Source organism: Anolis sagrei, chromosome 1, assembly GCF_037176765.1.
Source record: "Anolis sagrei isolate rAnoSag1 chromosome 1, rAnoSag1.mat, whole genome shotgun sequence".
Taxonomy (NCBI): domain Eukaryota; kingdom Metazoa; phylum Chordata; class Lepidosauria; order Squamata; family Dactyloidae; genus Anolis; species Anolis sagrei.
The window spans coordinates 304,461,849-304,484,986 of NC_090021.1; the positions used below are offsets into that span (position 1 = coordinate 304,461,849).

Here is a 23,138-nt window from a genome sequence, read left to right on the forward strand (position 1 = left end):
GAGCCATGTTTTTGATGTCTGTGTTTAGGTAGCTAAGCCTTCTGCCACATGCCTGCTTTTACATACCTTCACTGTTATCTTTTCTGCCAGCAATGCCTATATTCTTTCTTATTAAACATTTATACTAAAATATCTTTTCATTTATGAATCCATATTTTTACGCTGTTGAAGTATTCAGGTATGCATTACAATTACCATATATACTTGAGTATAAGCCAACCCGAATATAAGACGAAGCACCTAATTTAACCACAAAAAACTGGGAAAATGTATTGACTCGAGTATAAACCGAGGGTTGGAAATGCAGCAGCTACTGGTAAATTTCAAAACAAAAACAGATACCAATAAAATTACATTAATTGAGGCATCAGTAGGTTAAATGTTTTGAATATTTACATAAAACCGTAATTTAAGATAAGACTGTCCAACTCTCATTAAACCATTATTCTAATCTTCTTCAGTGTAAATGTGGTTATGTATCCTTCCAATAATAATAGAGTAAAATAATAAATGTAATAATAATAATAATAATAATAGAGTGAAATAATGGAAATGTAATAATAACAGTAATAACAGAGTGAAATAATAAATGTAATAATAATAATAATAAAGTAATACATGTGATAATAATAATAAATAGACTAAAATAATACATGTAATAAGAATAACAAATAGAGAAAAATAATAAATGTAATAATAACAACAACAACAACAAAACAACAACAACAGAGTAAAATAATAAATAACTTTGATTCAAGTATAAGCCAAGGGGGGCTTTTTCAGCCTTAAAAAAGGACTGAAAAACTTGGCTTATACTTGAGTATATATGGTATTCCAAATTAATCAAATTAATCAACTATTTTATGTCAAGACAACTGTGCATAGGATTGAGATGATCATATAATTGTTAAGATGATTTTTGACTCTCCGTTTTTAAGGCTATGAAAGCATTTATTCAAGATGACTTATATAGAAAGACTGAACACAAATCATCTTATTTATAGAATAAATATTTTAAAAAGAACGTGTTCAAAATTGTTCCTTCCCTTGTATGAATGAAAACTTTGCTGAAATATTTTATACTGCTCTTCTTTTTTGTTGTGTAGGAACATATCTCTATTCTTTCCATGTTATTTCTGCTTAGGAATGCACCTGCATTATTACTAAGGATCAGTTAAGAACTTGTTAGAAAACGTTATTGGAACATGGAAATAATCATAGACCAATCATTACTTCCTAGCATGGCTTTTTTATTATCTGGCATTTTTTCTTTGCGACCTTACTCATCAAATATTGTAACTAAATGAATTACAACAGTTCTGTAATTTCCATTCTAACCCTGTCCTTTCCCCCTTCCCATGACTAATTGTAGGATGTAGGAAAAGGTTGATTTCTATAGATGAAATGTTGCCAGGGTGAAGAATCTGTGCTACAATCCTAATAGTACCTGGATATACCCTCATACTCCAATAATTACTTTTATGTGTAAAAAATAAATAAATCTGAGAGCTGTGATCTGGCCCTCTTGTATCATGTCTGGTTGGATATTCAGATGATTTGCAAAACTGGTACAAAAAGAAAAGTTGTACCTGTGTAAGATGTCTGTCCAAAAATAAGCGTCCCTTCCACTGGGATATAGCCCTTCCCACTGGGGCAAATCTCAATGTAATCCACTGTCAAAAAAGAGGAACATTAGCACAAGAACCACAAGAAAATGGGAGAAAAAAACCATGAAGCAGGTTATTAGGGTGCAAAACTAGATGACACAAACAGGGGCATCCCTGTCTTTATTTGGATCTGCATAAGAATAACATTGTTCACAGTAATACATATAACATACCTGAGCCAATAATAGGGCATGGATGAGTTTCACAATTATCTCCCCAGGCCGCTCCTTCAGTACAGCAGCATTCCTCCTTGGTGGTATTGTTGGCCAAAACACTATCACATAGTGGGGTGTCACTGATACGATAGTAGCACTCCTTTCTTTCAGTGATGCTGGGATACAGAGATAAGGGGTTTCCAAGTTCCTCTGCAATTAGAGAAAAAATCTAGCTGAAGGAGGCTTCTGTTAATAATATTCTACTGGTCAATTAGTCAAACACTGAAATTCTAGGAAAGTCCCTAGCAGGGCCCTATTGATAAAGACAATCTAGCAGATAGTAACATCCTTCTGATTTGCTCATATTATTAACTTTATTTGACAGTTAGATCAAATGGTTGTGGAACTCCCTTCCAAGCAAATCTTGATGGGCAACTCAAACTGTACAATTCTACATGGCCTTTAGTTCATGAAACTGATTTTGAAGAGTGGCAGTCAATCAATTTGACAATCAACCGACTTTAAATTCTGGCTTTCTTCAAAGATGGGGGTGTATGATGGTTTACAGCAGTGGTTCTGAACCTGTGGGTCCCCAGGTGTTTTGGCCTACAACTCCCAGAAATCCCAGCCAGTTTACCAACTGTTCGGATTTCTGGTAGTTGAAGGCCAAAACATTTGGGAACCCACAGGTTGAGAACCACTGGTTTATAGCATATTAAATCATATATATAACATTATACATTAATTTAAACAGTTGTGAGAATACTTTGAAACAGAATATTTATATGGAATGCTATCATGCTATCAACAAGCAAAAGTCTTTTTGTTAAATAATTTGCTGGACCTTTATTAACTAACTGGGTCCAAGTAGAAATGATGAGCCCAGTTAACTAATAAAGACCCAGTCAGTTATTCAATAAAAAGTTGTCTGCATGCTGGAAGAAACATAGCATTTCTTTTTCAATTTGTAAAATCTGGGGGGGGGGGGGGGGTTAAGAATTTTAAATCAATTTTTAAAGAAAACCTTCCATGTTTGGATCCTATATCCATGGATTCAACCAACCATGGCTCAAAAACATTCCATACAAAAAGTTCCCCAAATCAAATTTTGATTTTTCCATTTTATGTAAGGGATACCATTTTCCACACGATTATATATAATGGGACTTGAGCATCCACAGATTTTGTTCCTCAGTTCCTGGAATCAAACTCCATAGATGCTGAGAGCCCACTGTATTTTTTTTTAAAAAAAAAATACTTGTACATAACTTTGGGAACCCCAGTGACAAATACTTTAAGAAACTAACAAGTAGATATCCTGGTTTTCTGAAAAGCAGATCGCATTGTATGTGTGGTTTCAACAAAATGACAAATTTAAATTTAGGAACATAGAGCAGTGGCTCCTCTCACACAGGCCCACAAGAGGATCTTCTGTCTCAACAGTTCTGTCTTGCATCTGTCTGCCCAGTGAGCTCTCACCCATGCCTTCTCGGGGGCGACATTCTCCTGCTTCTGTGTCATACTCCTCATGGTCACTGGGACACAGGCACAGGAAGGCTCCTTCTACATTCTCACAAAGTGCGGTCCCACACACTGCAACCATCAGCTCACACTCATTCACATCTGCAAGATATATAATCAGGTCCATCAGTGCTCCGAATCTGCCCACACCACATTAAATTCCATACCATCTTCCAATATTTCCCCCTTTGGGCCCACTTTTTTCTACACATTAAAAAGGCAAACATTCAATACCTCAAAATGGGTTCAAACACCTCAAAATAATACAGAATAATGGAGAGTAACAGAAAACTTACAACAAAGGAGCTAAAATCAAAATAAAATAAAAACAGGAGTGGAAAAGTATGCTGGGAAGGGTGTTGGGCTGGATGAGATAATTCGTTGGCAAAGGTGGAGGGGTGGGAGAAGAAGGATGGACAGGGAAATAATTACGAGTCAAAAGGAAGAACTCCCTGATGGTATAAGATGTTTGATACTGTAATAGATTGCTTTAAAAAGTCACATGGTCTCCCTTTCTAGAGGTCTTTAAGTAAGAATGGAATGACTACTCATTATGGGATGCTGCTATAGTGGATTTCCTGCCCACAGAGAATTGGATGAGATCCCTTGGATGTCGCTTTAAGCTCTCTGATTCAGTAGACCTCTTCCACCCACCACTCTTTCAAATAAAATTACACTCTGTTGATTATTACCCATCTACTATAACTTGTTGACATCATATCTAGTTTGCCCTTAGGAAAGGAGCCAAGCCTTGAAATTTCGATTAGAAACTGCATTTGGTTTCCATTTTATCCTTGTGTTAACTCAAAAAACCTTTCATTTATTTCTGAGGACTGTAAGGGAGGGGACTTGGATGGGAGCAAGATTAGCAAGAATGAGAACAGAAGCACAAAGGTGACCCTTACCAACGCAGTCATGGCCAGATGGTGAGGTCTCATAGCCACGGTCACAAAGACAACGGAAAGAACCATCAGTGTTGTCACAAAAGGCGTGGTTTCCACACAATGTCTCATTGGCACATTCATCAATATCTGCAAGAAAGACAAACTAAATCAGTGCAGAGTTATACATGAAACAAACCCTATTATATTCCTTTCCCTCAACTACATGTTAGCAATTCCCTGCTACTTGAAAGAGGGTCAACACACATACCATGGCATTTTAGCTTCTGAAAGAGGTTCCCACAAGAACAGGGAGGATTTCAATGGATTCCTTTTAAACAAACTTTGCCTTAGCAGCATCTGAAGGTTATTTCCAGATGCTAGCAATTGGATGGATTGATGCACTTTTTCCTTCTTTTTCTCTTGAGTGGATTTTTTGTGGCATGGAAAAAGATGGAGGAAATGGAAAACAAGGGAGGAGGATGACTGGAATACTATGTCATGTAAAGCCTTCCTAAAATTCTATGGAAATGGCATCTGAAACTACTCTGTGGGAACAGGGATTGCTAAAGCAGAGGAAGAAAAAGCAGAATTATATAAAGAGAAGGAAGTAGTCAAAATTGGCAGAGAAAGAGTGAGTCATTAGGGATGGTTGTTGAAAAGAAGGAAAAAATGTGTAACAGCCATAAGAAAATGCAGAAAGACAATATGGACAGAAACAGAAAAACAAAAGGTGATTGAAGTATAAAACTGTAACATAATAGAAGTGAGATTAGTAATTCCTGCAGTGATATCATTAAGAGATATAGAGGTAATATGGGATAGTGTCAAGGATGCAGGATATGGCCTGGTAAACAGGTAGCCTTGTGTAAAGGTTCCCAACTCCACCAAATCTTGACTTCATAAAAGAGAAAAGTAGCTTGGAGGCTTTAGAAACATCAGGGTTGTTGTTTTATCAATGGAAAACAGCTCCAGGTAGCAATTATTTTATTTAAGACATAAGGCATGTGCAATTGACCTGAATAACCACATTAGATAGACCAGAAGTGGGAAATATGTGGACCTCCAGTTGTTCAACTGCAGCTCCATCAATCCTACAAAATGAGGCAATGGCGAGGAATGATAGGAGTTACAGCAACATAATATCTGAGAAATCAGACATTTCCTACCCCTCAGCCAGAGATTTCTATTTTCTTCCATTGGAACAGGCAGCGAATTCTCATATCTTAACCAAGGAAAGAATATGTGTCCATATATATTTTAAAGCACCTAAAATGTTAAGGACCTGGAGTTTATCTCCAGCACACTGAAATAGTGTTCACTCTAGTAAATTTGCTTGGTTAAGTTCCCCTTTTTATTACTTCCACTTCGATTTTAACAGCGGTCACAAGACAGAAGTCCAGTCTCAGCACTGTTCCCATTCATTATCATGAACTTTAGAAAAAATAGACCAGAACAGAAAAAGAGAAGTGGGGAGAGAGATGGGTCAACCAACAAACCAAAGGCTACTTTATGTGGAAGGATTATCCTTATATCTAAGGAGAAAAATAGAAATGGGTAAGTTTGAAAAAGACAGGAGTCTAGACCAAGTAGACCAGGAGTCTAGCATAGTCATGAAGGAAGAAACTCTATCTTGGACAAGACTTTCCTTCACCAACTTTAGCTAGGTTCTTTCTTGAATTTACATATACACCCTCATTTTCTCCAATTATTATTATTATTATTATTATTATTATTATTATTATTCAAAGCAGTGCACAAAATAAAAAAAAAACTACACAGTACAGATAACCATCATCCCCCTAACCTGACATATAAAACAATAAATCACCACATTGCATAAAACACAAATTACATAAATATAAATAATCATAAAAATAACCACATATATCATTCTCTTTAAAATCCCTTTGCCTCAGGCCACTAAGGTTTTCCTAGAACATTCAAACATTAAACTAAACATCTCAGAGCTCCAAGTCTTTGGCTGTGTGAGCCTTGTCTGACTGAGATAAGCTGCTATTACAGGTTGCCAGGGAAGGCCTGCTTCCATACAAAAGTTTTCACCTGGGATGGAAAGGTGAATAATGAGGGGGCCAAATGTACCTCTTTGGGGAGGGAGTTCCACATCCATGAGGCCACCACTGAAAAGGCCCCCTCTCTTGTTCCCACCAACGATACTTGTGATGGTGGTGGGACCAAGAAAAGGGCCTCATCAGATGATCTCAGGGCTTGAGTGGGCTGGTAGTAGGAGATGCTGGGCCCAAACCATTTTGGACTTTATAGGCTAAAGCCAGCACCTTGAATTGTGCCCGGAAACAAACTGGAAGCCAGTGTAGCTACTTCAGAAGTGGGGTAGTTCTGTCCCTGGATCCCGCTCCTGTAAGCAGTCTAGCTGCTGACCAAATATGCAACTCACCAATGCATTCACCAAATGGTGTGCGATGGAAGCCAGGTGGGCACCCCATAATGCAGTGATATGAACCCAAGGTGTTCTGGCATCTCCAGGAGCCACAAGCAGTATCCCCATATTCCTCACATTCATCCACATCTGTCATCGGAGCCATTTTGCAATTGAAAAAGAGAGTGAGAAAAGGTAATAGCAATCACTATATACAAACACCAAAAACAAAGAGAAAATGCAAAAAAGCAAAACAAAGCACACGCTCCAAACCCAAAAGCAGTTCTGTTCCTTTGCCTTTTCAAAATGAACAACACAAGTACTTGTAACACATTGTCCCCAAACATAACCAGCTCAAATAATCTAAAAAACACAGTCCTAGAGAATTTGAAGTATCATAGGTACTGAGGTCATAAAGACATTCTTAAAAGCTTGGGCATGGAGCAGGAATAAAAGGATTATTTTCTCCATTGCTGGAGAAAAGGGCACTCTCCATACATGATGAAATTAGCTTTTTGCACATATCAGACTAGACATGATGAACATTGTTCATTAGAAGATGCTATTTTTATGAAGAGAAAATCCTCTCTTGGCAACATGAGGGGTTTCTTCCCATGCAAAACAGGAATTTCAGGGGAACAATTTTCATCTGGACCTCAGTATGGGAGGAAAGGTTAAAATCTTCCCTTCAACTCTCTATGATGTCAATAATTACTAGCCTTCTTCACCCCTTTGTTATCTGCACCTTAAATGGAAATACCCTTTTAACAACAGCTCTGATCTGGAGACTTTCCCCTTATTCTGAGATCAGCTCTTACCTATACAGTCGTCTGTCTCCTGGGAATGCTTGAAGCCAGTTTGACACAAACATCTGTAAGATCCTTCTGTGTTGAGGCACTGGCCATGCAAACACCTGGAGTGATCTGCACATTCATCTACATCTGATGATACAACAATAAGACATCTAGTAAATTTTAAAATAACTTGAAGGAAAACTGGAATGTGATGACAGAGAAGACCGAAGACAGAAATAGAAAGGATAAGATCCCTTGGAGCCAATTCTAATAAATTACTTTGAGCCTAATTTGGAGTCGGCTTTGTAGTTTTACAGCCATAACCATGCCAGCTGCCACTTATCTTGTCCCAAACTTAACTCTGCAAGTGATGGTAGTGGTGGAAATGTTTCACAGCAGCGGGAGCATCAACAGAGAATGGGATGCTCCCGTGACAATTGATGCCTGTAAGCATTTTTGCAAGTGAATCTATGTCTTAATCCTAAATACAAATTTCTCATAAGGGTTGATTTGGGAAATGGAGCTCCTAGTTGCACAATGGGTTTAAGCCTTGTGCCGGTAGGACTGCTGACCAAAAGGTTGGTGGTTCAAATCTGGGGAGCGGGGTGAGCTCCCATCTGTCAGCTCCAGCTTCTCATGCGGGGAATGAGAGAAGCCTCCCACAGGATGGTAAAACATTCAGGCACTCCCTGGGCAACATCCTTGCAGACGGCCAGTTCTCTCACACCAGAAGCGACTTGCAGTTTCTCGGGTTGCTCCTCACACGCACACACACACAAAGGGAAATGATGACTTACAGATACAGGAGTTGGCAGAACTTTTTTAAAACACCATAACGCACAATCACCAAATCCAGTGGCCACATCAGCTAGAATTTGATGTAAAGTTTTGTCCAAAATGTACTGCACTGAAGCTTAGCCTATCACTGAGGGATATCAACTATATTAAAAGCTGGAACACACCTCAGATTTATACTGGCATGTGTAAGATCCAACACAGATAGATAAGATCAAGAATCTTTGGAAAAGTTACTTTTCTGCACTACATCTCCCTGATATGCTGTCTGGGATATCATGGATAGTCTGGGAGATGTAGTCCAAAAGCTTTGCAAGATCTGGTGAATTTGTGATGTTACACTGAACTGTATCCTATCTGGACTGGAATGTTTATGGTTGCAATTTGGCAGGAGTATTGTGTAAGTTACTCTTGATCTTTCCTTTACTCTACTGGTAAGGCAAGAGCATGAGGACAGAAGGACAGCCATGTGGCTATTCTCAATTCTATAATCCAGGACCTCACCTTGACAGCTGACCCCACCGGCAGCATTTGAAAAGCCAAGGGCACAAATACAGAAATAGGATCCATGGCTGTTCAGGCATTCACCATTGGGGCTGCAGATACCACTGTCCAGGCACTCATTCAGATCTGTAGGGAGCAAAGAAAGTGACAGTCAAGTCATTCAGACTGAATGCCCAATCATCATTTCCCAAAGCAGTTACTATACTCTCAACTCAAGAACAAAAAAAAAACCGAATGTTAGACAAGAAAAAAGATTTAAAGATGTGCTTAAATCCAACCTTAAAAACTGTGGCATAGACACTGAGAACTGGGAAGCCCTGGCCCTTGAGCGCTCCAGCTGGAGGTCAGCTGTGACCAGCAGTGGTGTGGAATTTGAAGAGGCACAAATGGAGGGTGAAAGAGAAAAATGTGTCAAGAGGAAGGCGTGCCAAGCCAGCCCTGACTGGGACCACCTTCCACCTGGAAACCAATGCCCTCACTGTGGAAGAATATGCGGACCAAGAATAGGACTCCACATTCACCTACAGACCCACCTCCAAGACACTACACTTGAAAGGACATCATACTCGGGCAATGAGAGATTGCCTAAGTAAGAAAGTAAGTAATTAAGTCAAACCATGTGCTATGGATTGCACTTATCTGTCCATACCATAAAGGTCCCATAAAATGCTACAATAAACTAGGCTAGTCTTTAAGGTGCTGTATGATTCTTAGTTGTTTCTTCAGTTCTTCTCCACAATATTTCTATGAAGAAAATAATCTATCATCACCGCAATCAGATTATGATAAAGAACAGAACATGAAATGGAAACAATACCAGCACCACAGATGAATAGCCTAGAGACGAAACATCATGTAGAAAAAGGAAGTGGATAAGGAAAGAGGAAAATAGACTGAATGCAACTACCATCTGCTAAAACAGCTGTGTCTTGAAGCATTTCTTATAAAGTGAGAGAATGGGAAGGGATCAGTGGGCACCTGCATTTGGTCTAGGTAAAGGTAAAGGTTTCCCCTGACATTAAGTCTAGTCATGTCCAACTCTGGGAGGCTGGTGCTCATCTCAATTTCTGAGCTGAAGAGCCGGTGTTGTCCACAGACACCTTCAAGGTCATGTGGCCAACATGACTACCCTCCCGCAGAAGCGGCACCTATTGATCTACTCACATTTGCATGTTTTCAAACTGCTAGGTTGGCAGAAGCTGGTCTTAATAGTGGGAGTTCGGTCTGCTCCCCAGATTAGAACTACCAACCTTTCGGTCAGCAAGTTCAACAGCTCAGTGGTTTAACCCGCTGCACCATAGGGGGCCCTTGTAGACATTTGGTCTATAAGGGATGAATTCCTTACCATATATATTCCCACAATGCTGCAAGAGGCTCCCCCAACCTGTCATCTTCCAGGTCTGTTGAACTACAACTCCCATAATCCCCATCTAACTTAGCCAATGGTTTACCTTGACTGGAGGACACCACCATGAGAGACAGTGATATAAATAATATTTTGAAGACAAGCACATACTATTTGAACACGGTTTATTATGTTTCCCCCCAAAAAGGTTTTATCACAAATATGAAAAATAAATGAACTTCTAAGAATGCAACAGAGTCACTGCATGGAACAGCAATTTACACAGATGAAGCTACTTTGTACTGTGTGTACATATTCAAGAATGGAAATCTCCAGAGACACCATATTTTGTTTTCTCGCCATGCCCCAGCCCATGTTAATTCTAAAACTGTGGCTAAATTGCAGAAAAATAGGAAGATCCATCCAGGGGTCACTGTTTGTCATACCTTCACATATGGTTCCATTGTGGAGCTCAAATCCAGGCTGGCAGTGGCAGATGTACGAGCCCGGTGTGTTTAAGCACTCGCCTCCCAGACAGTGACTGTGGGGGTCCTCGCACTCATTAATATCTGTCCAAGAAAAAGAACATGATTAATGATTGAGAGCAATAAGAACCTGTTATGGGATATAGCAGCACTTAAGGAAGGGAAGACTATTGCAGATGGAAAAAATGGATCTACATAGAGGAATTAAACAAACCTAAATATTTATATGTAATCTATACAAAGAACAATAATTAGCATGAATAAGAAACCTATACAAATGACCTACATACAAGCTGTGACAGGGATAAATGTGTTTTCGAAATCACAGTGGATATTAAAACCATATTGCAAGTTTAATGAAACACCCTGCCTTTTAGTCTGCAGTACTCTCTAGGGTAGGAGAAATGGTTTGTGGGTTCGTTTAACAGTATAATCCAACCTATCTTTGAGACTGCATCTCCTTCTATGAACCAATGTGGGAGGCCCTTGTCTCGGTCCTACCACAGTCTCAAATATCGTTGGCGGGGATGAGAGAGAGGGCCTTCTCAGTGGTGGCCCCCTGCTTTGGAATGCCCTCCCTAGAGAGATTAGGTTAGCCCTCTCACTTCAAACCTTCCAATCCAGTTTAAAAACATGGCTTTTCAAGCAAGCCTTTGATCTCAAGTAGATTTTTAAGAGCAGTCTGGTGGTGGCCTCCCGGCTGTGGAACACCCTCTCTAATGAAATCCGATCAGCCCCCTCCCTCCTATCCTTTAGGGAAAAACTTAAAACATGATTGTGGGAGCGAGCATTCAAGCAGCAGATGCAGCGATAATAATGAGAATGATTTATTTGACTGACAATGGACAGACCTGGATTATCATTTGAACTTGTGTAATTTTAATTTGATGTTTTTATATTTGATATTTTCACTATTTGTTTTAAATGTAAACTGTTATTATAATTGTCTTTGTTTGGGCATCTAATGGTTGCCGGTTGTGAGGCTACCCTGAGTCCCTCTCCAAGGGTGAGAAGGATGGGATATAAATGTATGAAATAATAATAATAATAATAATAATAATAATAATAATAATATTGAGCATAATACTCCTGACCTCACAATCATGTTAAAAAACAAATTATGGATCGTTGATGTCGCAATCCCAGGTGACAGCAGGATTGAAGAGAAACAACTGGAAAAGCTAACACAATATGAGAATTTAAAAATCGAACTGCAAAGACTCTGGCACAAACCAGTAAAGGTGGTCCCAGTGGTGATCGGCACACTGGGTGCAGTGCCTAAAGACCTTGGCCTGCACTTAAACACAATCGGCGCTGACAAAATTACCATCTGCCAGCTGCAGAAGGCCACCTTACTGGGATCTGCACGCATTATTCGCCGATACATCACACAGTCCTAGACACTTGAGAAGTGTCCGATGTGTGATTCAATTCAACAGCCAGCAGAGTGTCTGCTATGCACTCATCTTGTTTATTATTATTATTATTAGTAGTAGTAGTAGTAGTAGTAGTAGTAGTACTCCTGCTTCTTGGCAGGGGGTTGGACTGGATGGCCCATGAGGTCTCTTCCAACTCTTTGATTCTATGATTCTAGAAGTAGTACTTTTATTTACTGTTGGCGTTGCCTAGGCACTGGGTGTGTCAATTGAAAACAACGTGTTTTTATCCACAGCTATAACTGTGTTTTATGACTTTTAATGTTTTATTGTGTAGTTGCATGAGTGTGCAATTGTAATTTCATAGTTTTATTGTTTTTAGATGTATGTCCTATTTATGTGCAGCACTTTGCTGTGCCTTGTAAGCTGCCCCGAGTCCCTTTGGGGAGATGGTGGTGGGGTATACATAAAATGTATTATTATTGTTAGTCATTTGTTCTTGGACTACAAATTCCATTAACTTTGTCCAACATACCTAACAGTAAAGCATAACAGGAGATGCATCTGGGCCTGATCTTGCTCTACAAAGTTGACTTTGACCTATACTCTGATGAACTTTGCACTTATTTTAAAAGAAGAAGAAGAGGAAGAGGAAGAAGAGGAAGAGGAAGAAGAAGAAAACAGAGAACATCATCTAGCAAGGATTGGAGTTCCGCTTTACATGGGAATGCACACATAGGGCTTTTCCGTGTGTTATCATATTTATTTAAGCTACTACAAATTTCTGTGGCTCAAGCAAAACTTCGGATAAGGATATCAGTTCAAAGGGGAAAGAATGTGACATTCTTCTCTAGGTCAACTGTCTCTAGCTTATCTCTCATCTAATCACCCCTGTGTAAGTTGCAGGGGAAAGCCAACTGAGATAAGCCATCATATTATTAGTCTACTCATTCCTTGAAGGGCACTTACGTATTTTGTCTTATGGTGCATCAACCAAACCAGACAGTACAAAAAGAACTTATTTTGTTTCTGATGAAGCAACATTTTAAACATTAAGAAGAAGCAAACCTGGGTTAGTTGAGTGTTTAGTTTATTCATTAAGCAGCTGCAACCAATCTAAACTCCCTAATGAGTGTTCCTGTATGGTACACCATGTCTGCAAACAAATGTTTGTAGCATTCACAATTTATATTTTTACAATACTCTTCTAACATCTTAAGGATACCAAAAATGCCGCACACAAATTTCTTTTATATAGTGTAAACTATCTGGAGGTTTTTAAGCAGAGACTGGATGGCCATCTGTCAGGGGTGCTTTGATTCTATGTTCCTGCATGGGAAGGGGTAGGACTGGATGGCCTTTGGGGTTTCTTCCAACTCTATGATTCTATTATTCTACTGGTGCTCGGTCTATATTTTAGACTTATCAGTTTGCCCATTGAGCAATTTCATATATTATGCATCTGCCACTAAGTATGACCACTACTTCTTGGGAATAATAATTATTATTATTATTATTTATTTATTTATTTATTTCTACCCATTACCATTTCCCAAAAGGCACTCGGGGTGGCTTACAAAAGGACTTGGAAGTGAAAAAAAAATAGAGCAAGATTGGTTTTGCATATGTATGTTTCCAACATATATATTCCGACAAGCATATAGTGCGCCTATTCAAAGTCTTCCTTTTTATGATCTTTGTTAATGGGAAACAAAATGTACCATAAGACTCACACGCTGTTCTGTCAACATTTGAGTTGCTAATTTTGAGCCTGTAGGCGCTGCTGATTTTACTGAAGTTATGTCCTTCAGAGACGCATGAATCATGAGTATGATATACTCCTAATTACGCAGTACCCTTGGTGCCTGTTTTTTTCTAAATTTCATACGTATATGAATAGGAAAACATTAACAGCTGCAAAAAGAATATTAGGAAAGGGATATATGGCATCTTTTATAAGATATATGTAAGCTGGTGTGGTGTAGTGGTTTTAGTGTTCACCTAGAACTTCTACAGACCATGATGCAAATTTCCACTTGAGAAAAGCATTGGGTGACTTGGGCAAGTCACAACTTTTCAGCCTCAGAAGAAGGCAATGGCAGCCCCCTCCTGATAAAATCTTTCTAGAAAAATAACTGTAATAAGGCAACTCTAAAGCAACTCTAACTGGAAAATAACTTGAAGGCACAGAATAATGACAAAAATATTAATATTTCATTTACAGATATAGATTATGTTTTGTGTGTGTGTGTGTAGATAGATAGATAGATAGATAGATAGATAGACAGACAGACAGAGAGAGAGAGAGAGGCTTCCCCTGACATTAAGTCTAGTCGTGTCCGACTCTGGAGAGTTGTGCTCATCTCCATTTCTAAGCCAAAGAGTCAGCATTGTTCATAGACACCTCCAAGGTCATGTGGCCAGCATGACTGCATGGAGCACCATTACCTTCCCACAGAAGCGGTACCTACTGATCTACTCATATTTGCATGTTTTAAAACAGTTAGGTTGGCAGAAGCTGGGCCTAATAGCGGGAGCTCACCCCACTCCCTAGATTCGAACCGCTAACCTTTCAGTCAGCAAGTTTAGCAGCTCAGCGGTTTAACCCACTGCACCACCAGGAGTCTACACACACAGAGAGAGAGAATAGGTTATCTCTGATACTAATTTTCCTTGTTTTAGTTCTATATAAAAGAAAGAAATACATCAGCTTGTTGGTGTGTTATCTTAATTCTCTTTCGGGAGAACACTTATTTATTTTCACATTTCACAACTGGTTAAGACAGCTACAAGCATTAAAAAGCTATTAATCTTCATTAATGTTCTTAGTTCTTCTAAGGCAAACAATAGAAAATTGATTTGAACTGGCCTGAAATTTAGGTGCGTTTTCAAGCACTTTGTTGAGTGCGTTCTCTAGGCTCCTTTCACAGTATTCTAATTAATTGTTTGTTTCTTTTTCATGTTGACCTTGTTCATACTTTGCCTACTTTTGATTTTATGTTGGCATATTTATTTCTCTTATAGTCTGGTATAATTATTCTCCCTTGCAGTCTTCCCCCTCACAGAAAATTCAATATATCTCCTCCAACCCACTTCCTGCCTCAGTCCTCTAATTTAAGACTTAAAACGATGAGGCAGTCTTGTCTCACTTAATCTCTCTGAATAATTGCGTCCTCATTCCCTTTACTCTTCTTAACCATTTGGTTTTTCTCCTCTGAATTGTCCTAATTTGAGCTAATATAAATTAGCAGTAAAGCTGAGACCAATTCATTAATGAACATATTCATCTGTGCCAGATATTCCCATGCCATATATCCTTCAACATTACACATTAGTTACAGTGCCAATGCCCAGGACTTTTGTGAATGAAGGTATCTCTAGGGATGGAGAGGAAAGAGGATCAACGTGCTATGAGCTACTCTCTTGAATGATGAATCATACTGAAAAATAGGAGAATCAATCCAGGTCATAATCTCTGTTTGTCCAGCTGTTATATTGCATATATATACAATTCATGCTGCAGCAATTAAAACAGGAAGAATGAAGCCCGTTACTTTTACCTTCACAAGTGAGTCGATTAGATGAGAGCACATAACCAGCGTCACAGGACTGGCACGTAAAGGAACCCAGGATATTAATGCAGATTCCTTGGGGACAAGCCGTGTGTGAGAGACATTCATCAATATCTAGAGAAAGAACACACTATCAATATACTGTGTTGGGATAATGAACAAGATACGACGGTTGAATGAAAAGTAATGCCTCCACCTTCGTTACTTGGGTTTGGATGGGAATATTTTAATAAATCAAACGCAGAAATAATCCTTAGAATGTGCTCTTTAACTACCACTATTCACTTTTCTACATAATCACCAGAAAATTAGATACATTTCTGCAACGATGAAGAAGTCAGAAAAGACAGGGCCTTTTCTGTGGTGGCCCCCCGGCTGTGGAACGCCCTTCCCATGGAGGTAAGATCAGCCCTCTCGCTGATGGTGTTCCGAAAAGATTAAAAACCTGGATGTTTGAACGGGCATTCGGTTAAACAGTGCAACCAATGTGATGATTACAGGAATCGGAAAATTGGACGACGAACTGGATCATGATTTTAGTTATGAGATGCATTGTGTTGTTTATTGTTGGATTAATATTGTATTTTATGCCTTTGTGGTTTTACATTGTATATTGTTGTTGATTTTATCCTTGTTGTAAACCGCGTTGAGTCGCCGGTCAGGCTGAGAAACGGCGGTATACAAGTATAAGAAATAAATAAATAAATAAATAATAAGTCTTCTGAAGCCGTCACGGAAGACGTCGACACTCTGTTTCCGTAACCAGCATCTCACAGTTCTCTCAACGTCTTCATCAGAAGCATAATGATGTACCCACAGATCTTCTTTCATTATCAGGTACAGATGGAAGTCATACAGTGCTAAATCTGGACTGTATGGAGAATGTTTGTACGGTGGTGAGATCCAGTCTCTGAAGTTTCAAGTCTGTGTGCTTTCATTTCAGGTGTCAGCATCCTGGGTACCCATCGTGCACAGATTTCAGATAGCCAAGCCAAGCAATAATGTGACCCACACATTCTTGTGAAATGCTGATTATGCTTGCAATTTCTCTGAGTGATACGACGATCGTTCTGAATCAATCTGTCAACCCTTTGCTTGTGAAACTTGGTGGTTGCTGTCACACGACGTCCAACTCTTTGTTTGCCATGCAAGTCAGATGTTTCCACCTCAACATCTTTAAACTTACTTGCCCAACGATGCACAGTACTCACACCAACACAATCACCATAAACAGCTTACATTCTCTGATTAATCTCCTTCGGGGTGACACCTGCTGTAAAGAATTCAATGACTGCACATTGCTTAAGACTGCGCAGGGTTCCATACTTCGCACTTTAACAACACAACCATTCAATGCTAAGGCTTCCCACCAAAATGGAACTGTAGAGGAGAATCTATTCAGTCTCATTCAGTTGTTATTTTCCTCTAAATCATCTAAAGGATTAGCTGTTTTGTAAATCTGTATTAATTTATTTCAAAAGCAATTGTCATAGAATCATAGAATCATAGAGTTGGAAGAGACCTAGTGGGCTATCCAGTCCAACCCCCTGCCAAGTAGGAGGAAAAATGCATTCAAAGCACCCCTTACAGATGGCCATCCAGTCTCAGTCTCTGTTTAAAAGCTTCCAAAGAAGGAACTTCCACACTCCAGGGCAGAGTGTTCCACTGCTGAACAGCTCTCACAGTTAGGAAGTTTTTCCTAATGTTCAGTTGGAATCTCCTTTCTTGTGGTTTGAAGCCACTCTTCTGCTTCCTAGTCTCCAAGGCAGCAGAAAACAAGCTTGCTCCCTCCTCCCTATGACTTCCCCTCACATATTTATACATGGTCATCATGTCTCCTCTCTCCTTCCCTTCTTCAGGCTAAACATGCCCAACTCTTTAAGCTGCTCCTCATAGGGCTTGTTCTCCAGACCCTTGATCATTTTAGTCGCCCCCTCTGGACACCTTCCAGCTTGTCAATATCTCACTTCAATTGTAGTGCCCAGGATTGGACACAGTATTCTAGGTGTGGTCTGATCAAGGCAGAATAGAGGGGTAGCATGACTTCCCTGGATCTAGACACTATACTCCTATTTATGCAGGCCAAAACCCCATTGGCTTTTGTTTGTTTGTTTGTTTTTTGCTGTCACATGACATTGTTGGCTCATGTTTAACTTGTTGTCCACGAGGACTCCAAGATCTTTTTCATATGTACTGCTGTCGAACCAGGCACCCAATTCTGTATTTTGTTTTTTAACAATGTTTTGGCATTGGTTACAACTTTTTGGTTAGTTGCAGTATCAGAGGCGAGGTACAAAGGTGGTGTATGTGTCTACACCAATTGAGGGGTATCTGTTTGTCCCCGTACATTTCACTCCACTTCATCACTATTGTTCTTTTTAACTTTTTCTATTCTGTTTTCTATTTTGTTTTCACTCAAATTGTGAGCTTCCCTCTGTCTCATATTGGGAGAAAGGCAGGGTATACATAAAATAATAAACAAATAAACTCAGCTTTATAGATAGCAGTTAAGTATACTCCATTTCCAAGCTCTCAGCTCATTCAAGGAAGCCATAGCTCCTGCTATGTAAGATTTGAGAAGCTGATGAGAAGGTGTCTTGGAGGTCTGACCATAAGTGAAAATTATCTTGGTAGCAAATTACATCAAAAACGACTTGTTGTATGTTTTTTGAGCTGTATGGCCATGTTCTAGAAGCATTATCTCCTGACGTTTCACCTGCATCTATGGCAGGCATCCTCAGAGGTTGTGAGGTCCATGAAAGCCTTCAACAATACATTGTACATCAAAAGTTCTAGTTAGAGGGGGGAGGGAGGGAAGAAAATCTGATGGACACACATGGTAGGTAAGTATAGAAATTGAAAGATTAAGGAAATAGGACATATCAAAGTGAGCGAGAATTTAAGTGGAATATCATGATCTGTTTGTTCTATTTAACCTCGTGGGATTGTTACTGAGATTTGTATCATTCTACTTGTGTTCACAATAAACAAGTATATATCAAAAAGTTCTAGTAAGCATATTTGGTTGCTTATGAAGCAACCAAAGTTGGCCAAAACAATTTATTTTCATCAGTGAAAACGATTAGCAATAGTTACCAGCTAGGGTAACTATTGCCACTTCAGATTGCAAAGTATTCAACTTAGTTGATGTCTATGGCCACAATAAGGTTGCAGTCTCCTGAGTCAAACCAATGTACCACTGATTGTTCATAAGTTAATTTTTCTGTTCATTACACTGAGCTCCAGGATATACCTTCACATGTTCTTCCATCCCGTGATGCAACGTATCCAGTGCCGCAAGCAATGCATGAAAAGGAGCCTTCGCTGTTGACGCAGCGCCCTCTGGGGCAGATGTTATAAGTTGCACACTCATCGATATCTACAACAGACAACACAGAAGTGGATTTAGTGCTTTGGTCTTTCAGAAGGCATACTGAAACTGGCACATCAACAACAGGAGATAGTCGAGAGTTATGTCTGCACTAAATATCAGCAACTTCATATGTCAGGAGCAGGCACCCTATGCTCTTCAGATGTTTTGGGCTGCAATTCTCACAACCTAGATGCTTGGGCATGTTGCTTAGGTTTTGCCATTGAAAACACATAGCAGTCACCAGTTTGCTTATCATTGTTTTACACTAACTAGAACATTATACCACAGTCAGAGACTTAAAAAATGTACTTAAGATAGCATTGCTACAGAATCCAGTGAGAGTCAAGATCTTTCTGTCCTAGTAGTTCCTTCCAGTTCTCTTCACAGCCACAGTAAAAGTACAGTAGAAGTACTCATGAAAGTACAGTAGAAGTACTCATGAAAAATCCTCTGAGAATAACACTTGTTATTTCCACAAATAATGGCAGTAATCAGTACTAGAAAACATGCAAAGCTGTACAGAAACATTTATAGCATTATATGTAGACTCTGATTTCTGAAAAATAAGTATATACTGTAAATTGCTTATATGCTTGGTGCAAAATAATCATACCTATTAATATTCCATTGCATTTTAATAATATAAACAGAGGAGTGTGCATGCAGGAAATGAATTGCCAGCCCCACTTAAGATTCCTCTTTTACATATCTGAAATACTGCCCACTCTTAAAAATCTGCTTCCAAGGCTCTTCTGTATAGTCTACCACTAAGTGAGATAAGAGTAGTGGGAATATAGGACAGGGCCTTATCTGTGGTGGCATTCTAATAGTGGAAGTCTCTTCCTAAGGAGATATACTGGTTTCTTCTTTGTGTAGTTTAAAATAGGCTATTAAAAACTTATGTTACACAGGGCTTGACAGCTACTATTTATATCTGTATCTCTACAGATATACTCTATTTTTCAAATGATTATTTCTAGAATCATAAAACAATAGAATCTTAGAGTAGGAAGAGACCAGAAGATCCATCCAGTCCAACCCTTCTTTCTCCTGTTCTTAATTTTTCTGCATTGCAACATTGTAAAGTTAGTTTTTGAGGGGCCAAAAACAAAAATAACTGTATACATAGAGAATAAATATATATCTTATCACCACTGCAAATTGGTTCCACCAGGGTAACAGTTTCCATCCTATATCTGAAGTTGAATGAGGCAATGATGTAGAGGTTCAAATGTTAGAATAGACGCTGCAAGACTAGGGTTCAGATCTTTGTTCAGTCACTCTCTCTCAGCTTAATGGGAAGCTTTTTCTGTGTAACTCTTGACAAGAAAGCACTGTAATAGTGTTGGCATAAGCTACAGTCAAACCAAAAGCACATAATAATAACAGTGTCATCAGTAACAATGAATTATCAGCTAAGCTGGGCATTGCAATTTAGGGACCTTACCTGTAACTTATTCCATCAGTGTCCCAAAACAAATTGCACAATGGATGCACATAAGAGAACCTTGAGCAAATTTAGAACACATTTATATGTGCCCACACAAAGATCAATATTTGTTCCTTCTGCAAAGAAACAAATAGAATCTGCTATTCCTCCCCTACAGCCTCTTTCATTTGATCTACACAAAGAAAAAAGCCATGAGATACCTAGTGATGTAAAAACATTTTGGCTAAGGTCAAGAGCAATAGATACCAATGATTTTAACAGGTGTCCTAGAAACATTTGTGTGGAACAACATAATACTTGCTAACATCCCCAGAGAATGCAAGGGGAAAGGAGAAGCTTGAAGGAGAAGCAAGTACATTTTGAGATATTACATGAGCATTATTTATCATTTCCAAAGCGAATTGAGAGCACAGTCAAAATATATTTAAAACACAAACAAAGTTAAAAACTTGGCATTATGCTAAATGTCCTTTGACCAATAGCTGGCCACTTGGAGTGCCTCTGGTGTCACTGTGAGAAGTTTCTCCATTGTGCATGTGCCAAGGCTCAAGTTGCATTGTAGCAGGTGGTCTGTGGTTTGCTCTTCTCCACACTCAAATGTCGTGGACTCCACTTTGTAACCCCATTTCTCAAGGTCAGCTCTGCATCTCATGGTGTCAGAGCGCAGTCTGTTCAGCCCAGTCTTCTGTGTGCCCAGGAAAGAGTCTCTCATTCAGTATCAGCCACGGTTTGGGTTTCCACTTTTGGACTCTTGCTTGCTGAGGTGTAGATCTTATTTCTTGACTTAAGGTGTTGGTGTGCTGGCTGATATCCAAACAGAGGATGCCCTGGAGATGGCCTTGCCTTGGTCCTTTCATTATTGGCTGCTACTTCCTGGTGGATGTCAGGTAGGGCAATACCAGCTATACAGTCTAATTTCTCCAGTGGCGTGGAGCATAGACATCTTGTGATGATGCAGCATGTTTCATTTAGAGCCACATCCACTGTTTTAACGTGGTGAGATGTATTCCACACTGGGCATGTGTATTCAGCAGCAGAGTAGCAAAGCACAAAGGTAGATGTCTCCACTGTGTCTGGTTGTGAATCCCAGGTTGTGCCAGTCAGCTTTCATATGATATTATTTCTAGCACCTACATTTTGCTTGATATTCAAGAAGTGCTTCTTGAGTGAAAATATAAGATGTTCACCTTCTTTTTACCAGGAAAGAATCAATACAAGTGTAGTAGTCTGGTGCCTAAGAGACTGAGCTGCAAATGAGGAAGTCCTTGGTTTGATTGTTAATGCTAACCAATCAGAGAAGGATCCCATCTCAGTGAAACATCCCGAGTTATACATCTCAAAGGACCCAGGTTTAACTTGATGAACCCCACTTAAAAAGATCAAGAAATAGGTGATAGGAAAACCCAACCCATTGCCAAAATCTTGGAGAGCCAAGGAGAATATAAGGCTGGTTAGAGAAAATATCTGATCTCTTATAAGACAGCTTTCTATGTTTTAAGTCATCACCCCAAGCGTCCGCTCCTCCTTTGAAGTGGCAAATGGCAAATGTCCAACAAGGAAATAATTATTCTTATCTGAAATATAGGGGTTTGCAAGGATTACAGCAAGTTAATGTGTGGAATGCTTTGGATATTCTTAAAAGTAATTAGTACTTCAAAGAAATAGCCTATCTTTTTAAAAAAAAAAAAAAGGCTACACCAGGGGACTCCATCTCTTTACTGTGTTCTAAGCAAATGGGTGAAACATCTTTCATGTTTTTGACAATATCTCCCATATATGTGTGTGTGTGAGAGAGAGAGTGCAACCTTTGCACCAGAGTATAAATAAATGTTTCTGGGTGTTTTGAAGTTGACACAGGCTTATGATGACTTTATTACATATCTTCCAACTGTTCCAATTTGGCAAAGATAGCCCAAGTTCATCCTCTGTCATTCTACTTTTTAAGATGCTTTATTGTGTGTTATTCCTCATCAATAACCTTTGCTCTCTTGAAATACCCTGATGTTGCCTTGCTATATGACCTGGTTTTTGTCTGAAAAAATGTTGGAAGTTATTTTATTGGATTGTCTTAGCAAGATTTATCAAAAGGACATTTGGCCTGGCCTGGTCCTGGAGAGAGTGTAGTTTACTTAAGGTGAACAAGTAGGTTTCCATAGATCAGAAGGAATTCTAACCTTGGTACTCCAAAATCCTAGCCGAAACCACTACATCACACTGGTTCTGTTTGAGTGTAAAGGGGGGGGGGGGGGGGGCGGCGGCAAAGGAAAAGATTTTTTATTTATTGTGTCATCAGCAACCATTGTATTACAATTCTAACAGAGCAAAACAAACACACAGATTAAAAAGAAAAAGGGGGAAAAAACACAGAGATTTTGCAAATTTGGTAGTTGGTTAAATGTCCTTTGATCAGTATCTGGCCACTTGGAGTGCCTCTGGGGTTGCCGCAAGAAGGTCCAGATAAAGCAACAGAAGCTTAAAGCAAGATCATTTTGCATTTCCCTTATTCCCCAGAAGAGGGCAGTCTCCATCCAGTATGTTCATGAGATACCACTTTGTATTTATTTACTGCCTAACAACTACATGGCTCTGGTACAGAACAAGATGAGGCATTTGTTTAAATAAGCATGCACTCTACTGAAGATGCAGAAATTTAATCAGTTCTTCAAAAAGTCTCAAGTGAATAAATTCTGATAATCTGCAATGAAAAGGAAATTTGCTGTATCTCAAACTCCAGGCAAACCCTCAAGCAAAACAAGTTCTGCTTTTAAACCAAAGTTCTGCTTTCTTTTAATTTTATTTCCTTGGTTAGTCCTTTGTTCCCA

At 39.2% G+C, this 23,138-nt stretch overlaps 1 protein-coding gene across 2 annotated transcripts in view; it reads right to left on the bottom strand.

Annotated features, from left to right (window-relative positions):
• LTBP2 (latent transforming growth factor beta binding protein 2) overlaps positions 1-23,138 on the bottom strand; it is a 176,327-nt gene that overhangs the window by 12,702 nt on the left and 140,487 nt on the right. The window contains exons 19-28 of one of the 2 annotated variants that reach the window (XM_060758570.2): positions 18,747-18,872; positions 15,482-15,607; positions 10,507-10,629; positions 8,716-8,841; positions 7,441-7,563; positions 6,641-6,772; positions 4,249-4,374; positions 3,302-3,445; positions 1,841-2,032; positions 1,590-1,673 (exon numbers count right to left, since the gene is read on the bottom strand). In XM_060758570.2, the coding sequence (XP_060614553.2) occupies positions 1,590-1,673; positions 1,841-2,032; positions 3,302-3,445; positions 4,249-4,374; positions 6,641-6,772; positions 7,441-7,563; positions 8,716-8,841; positions 10,507-10,629; positions 15,482-15,607; positions 18,747-18,872 (1,302 nt within the window). The remainder of the gene's footprint in view (positions 1-1,589; positions 1,674-1,840; positions 2,033-3,301; positions 3,446-4,248; positions 4,375-6,640; positions 6,773-7,440; positions 7,564-8,715; positions 8,842-10,506; positions 10,630-15,481; positions 15,608-18,746; positions 18,873-23,138) is intronic. The other variant, XM_067462891.1, reaches the window with a different exon arrangement.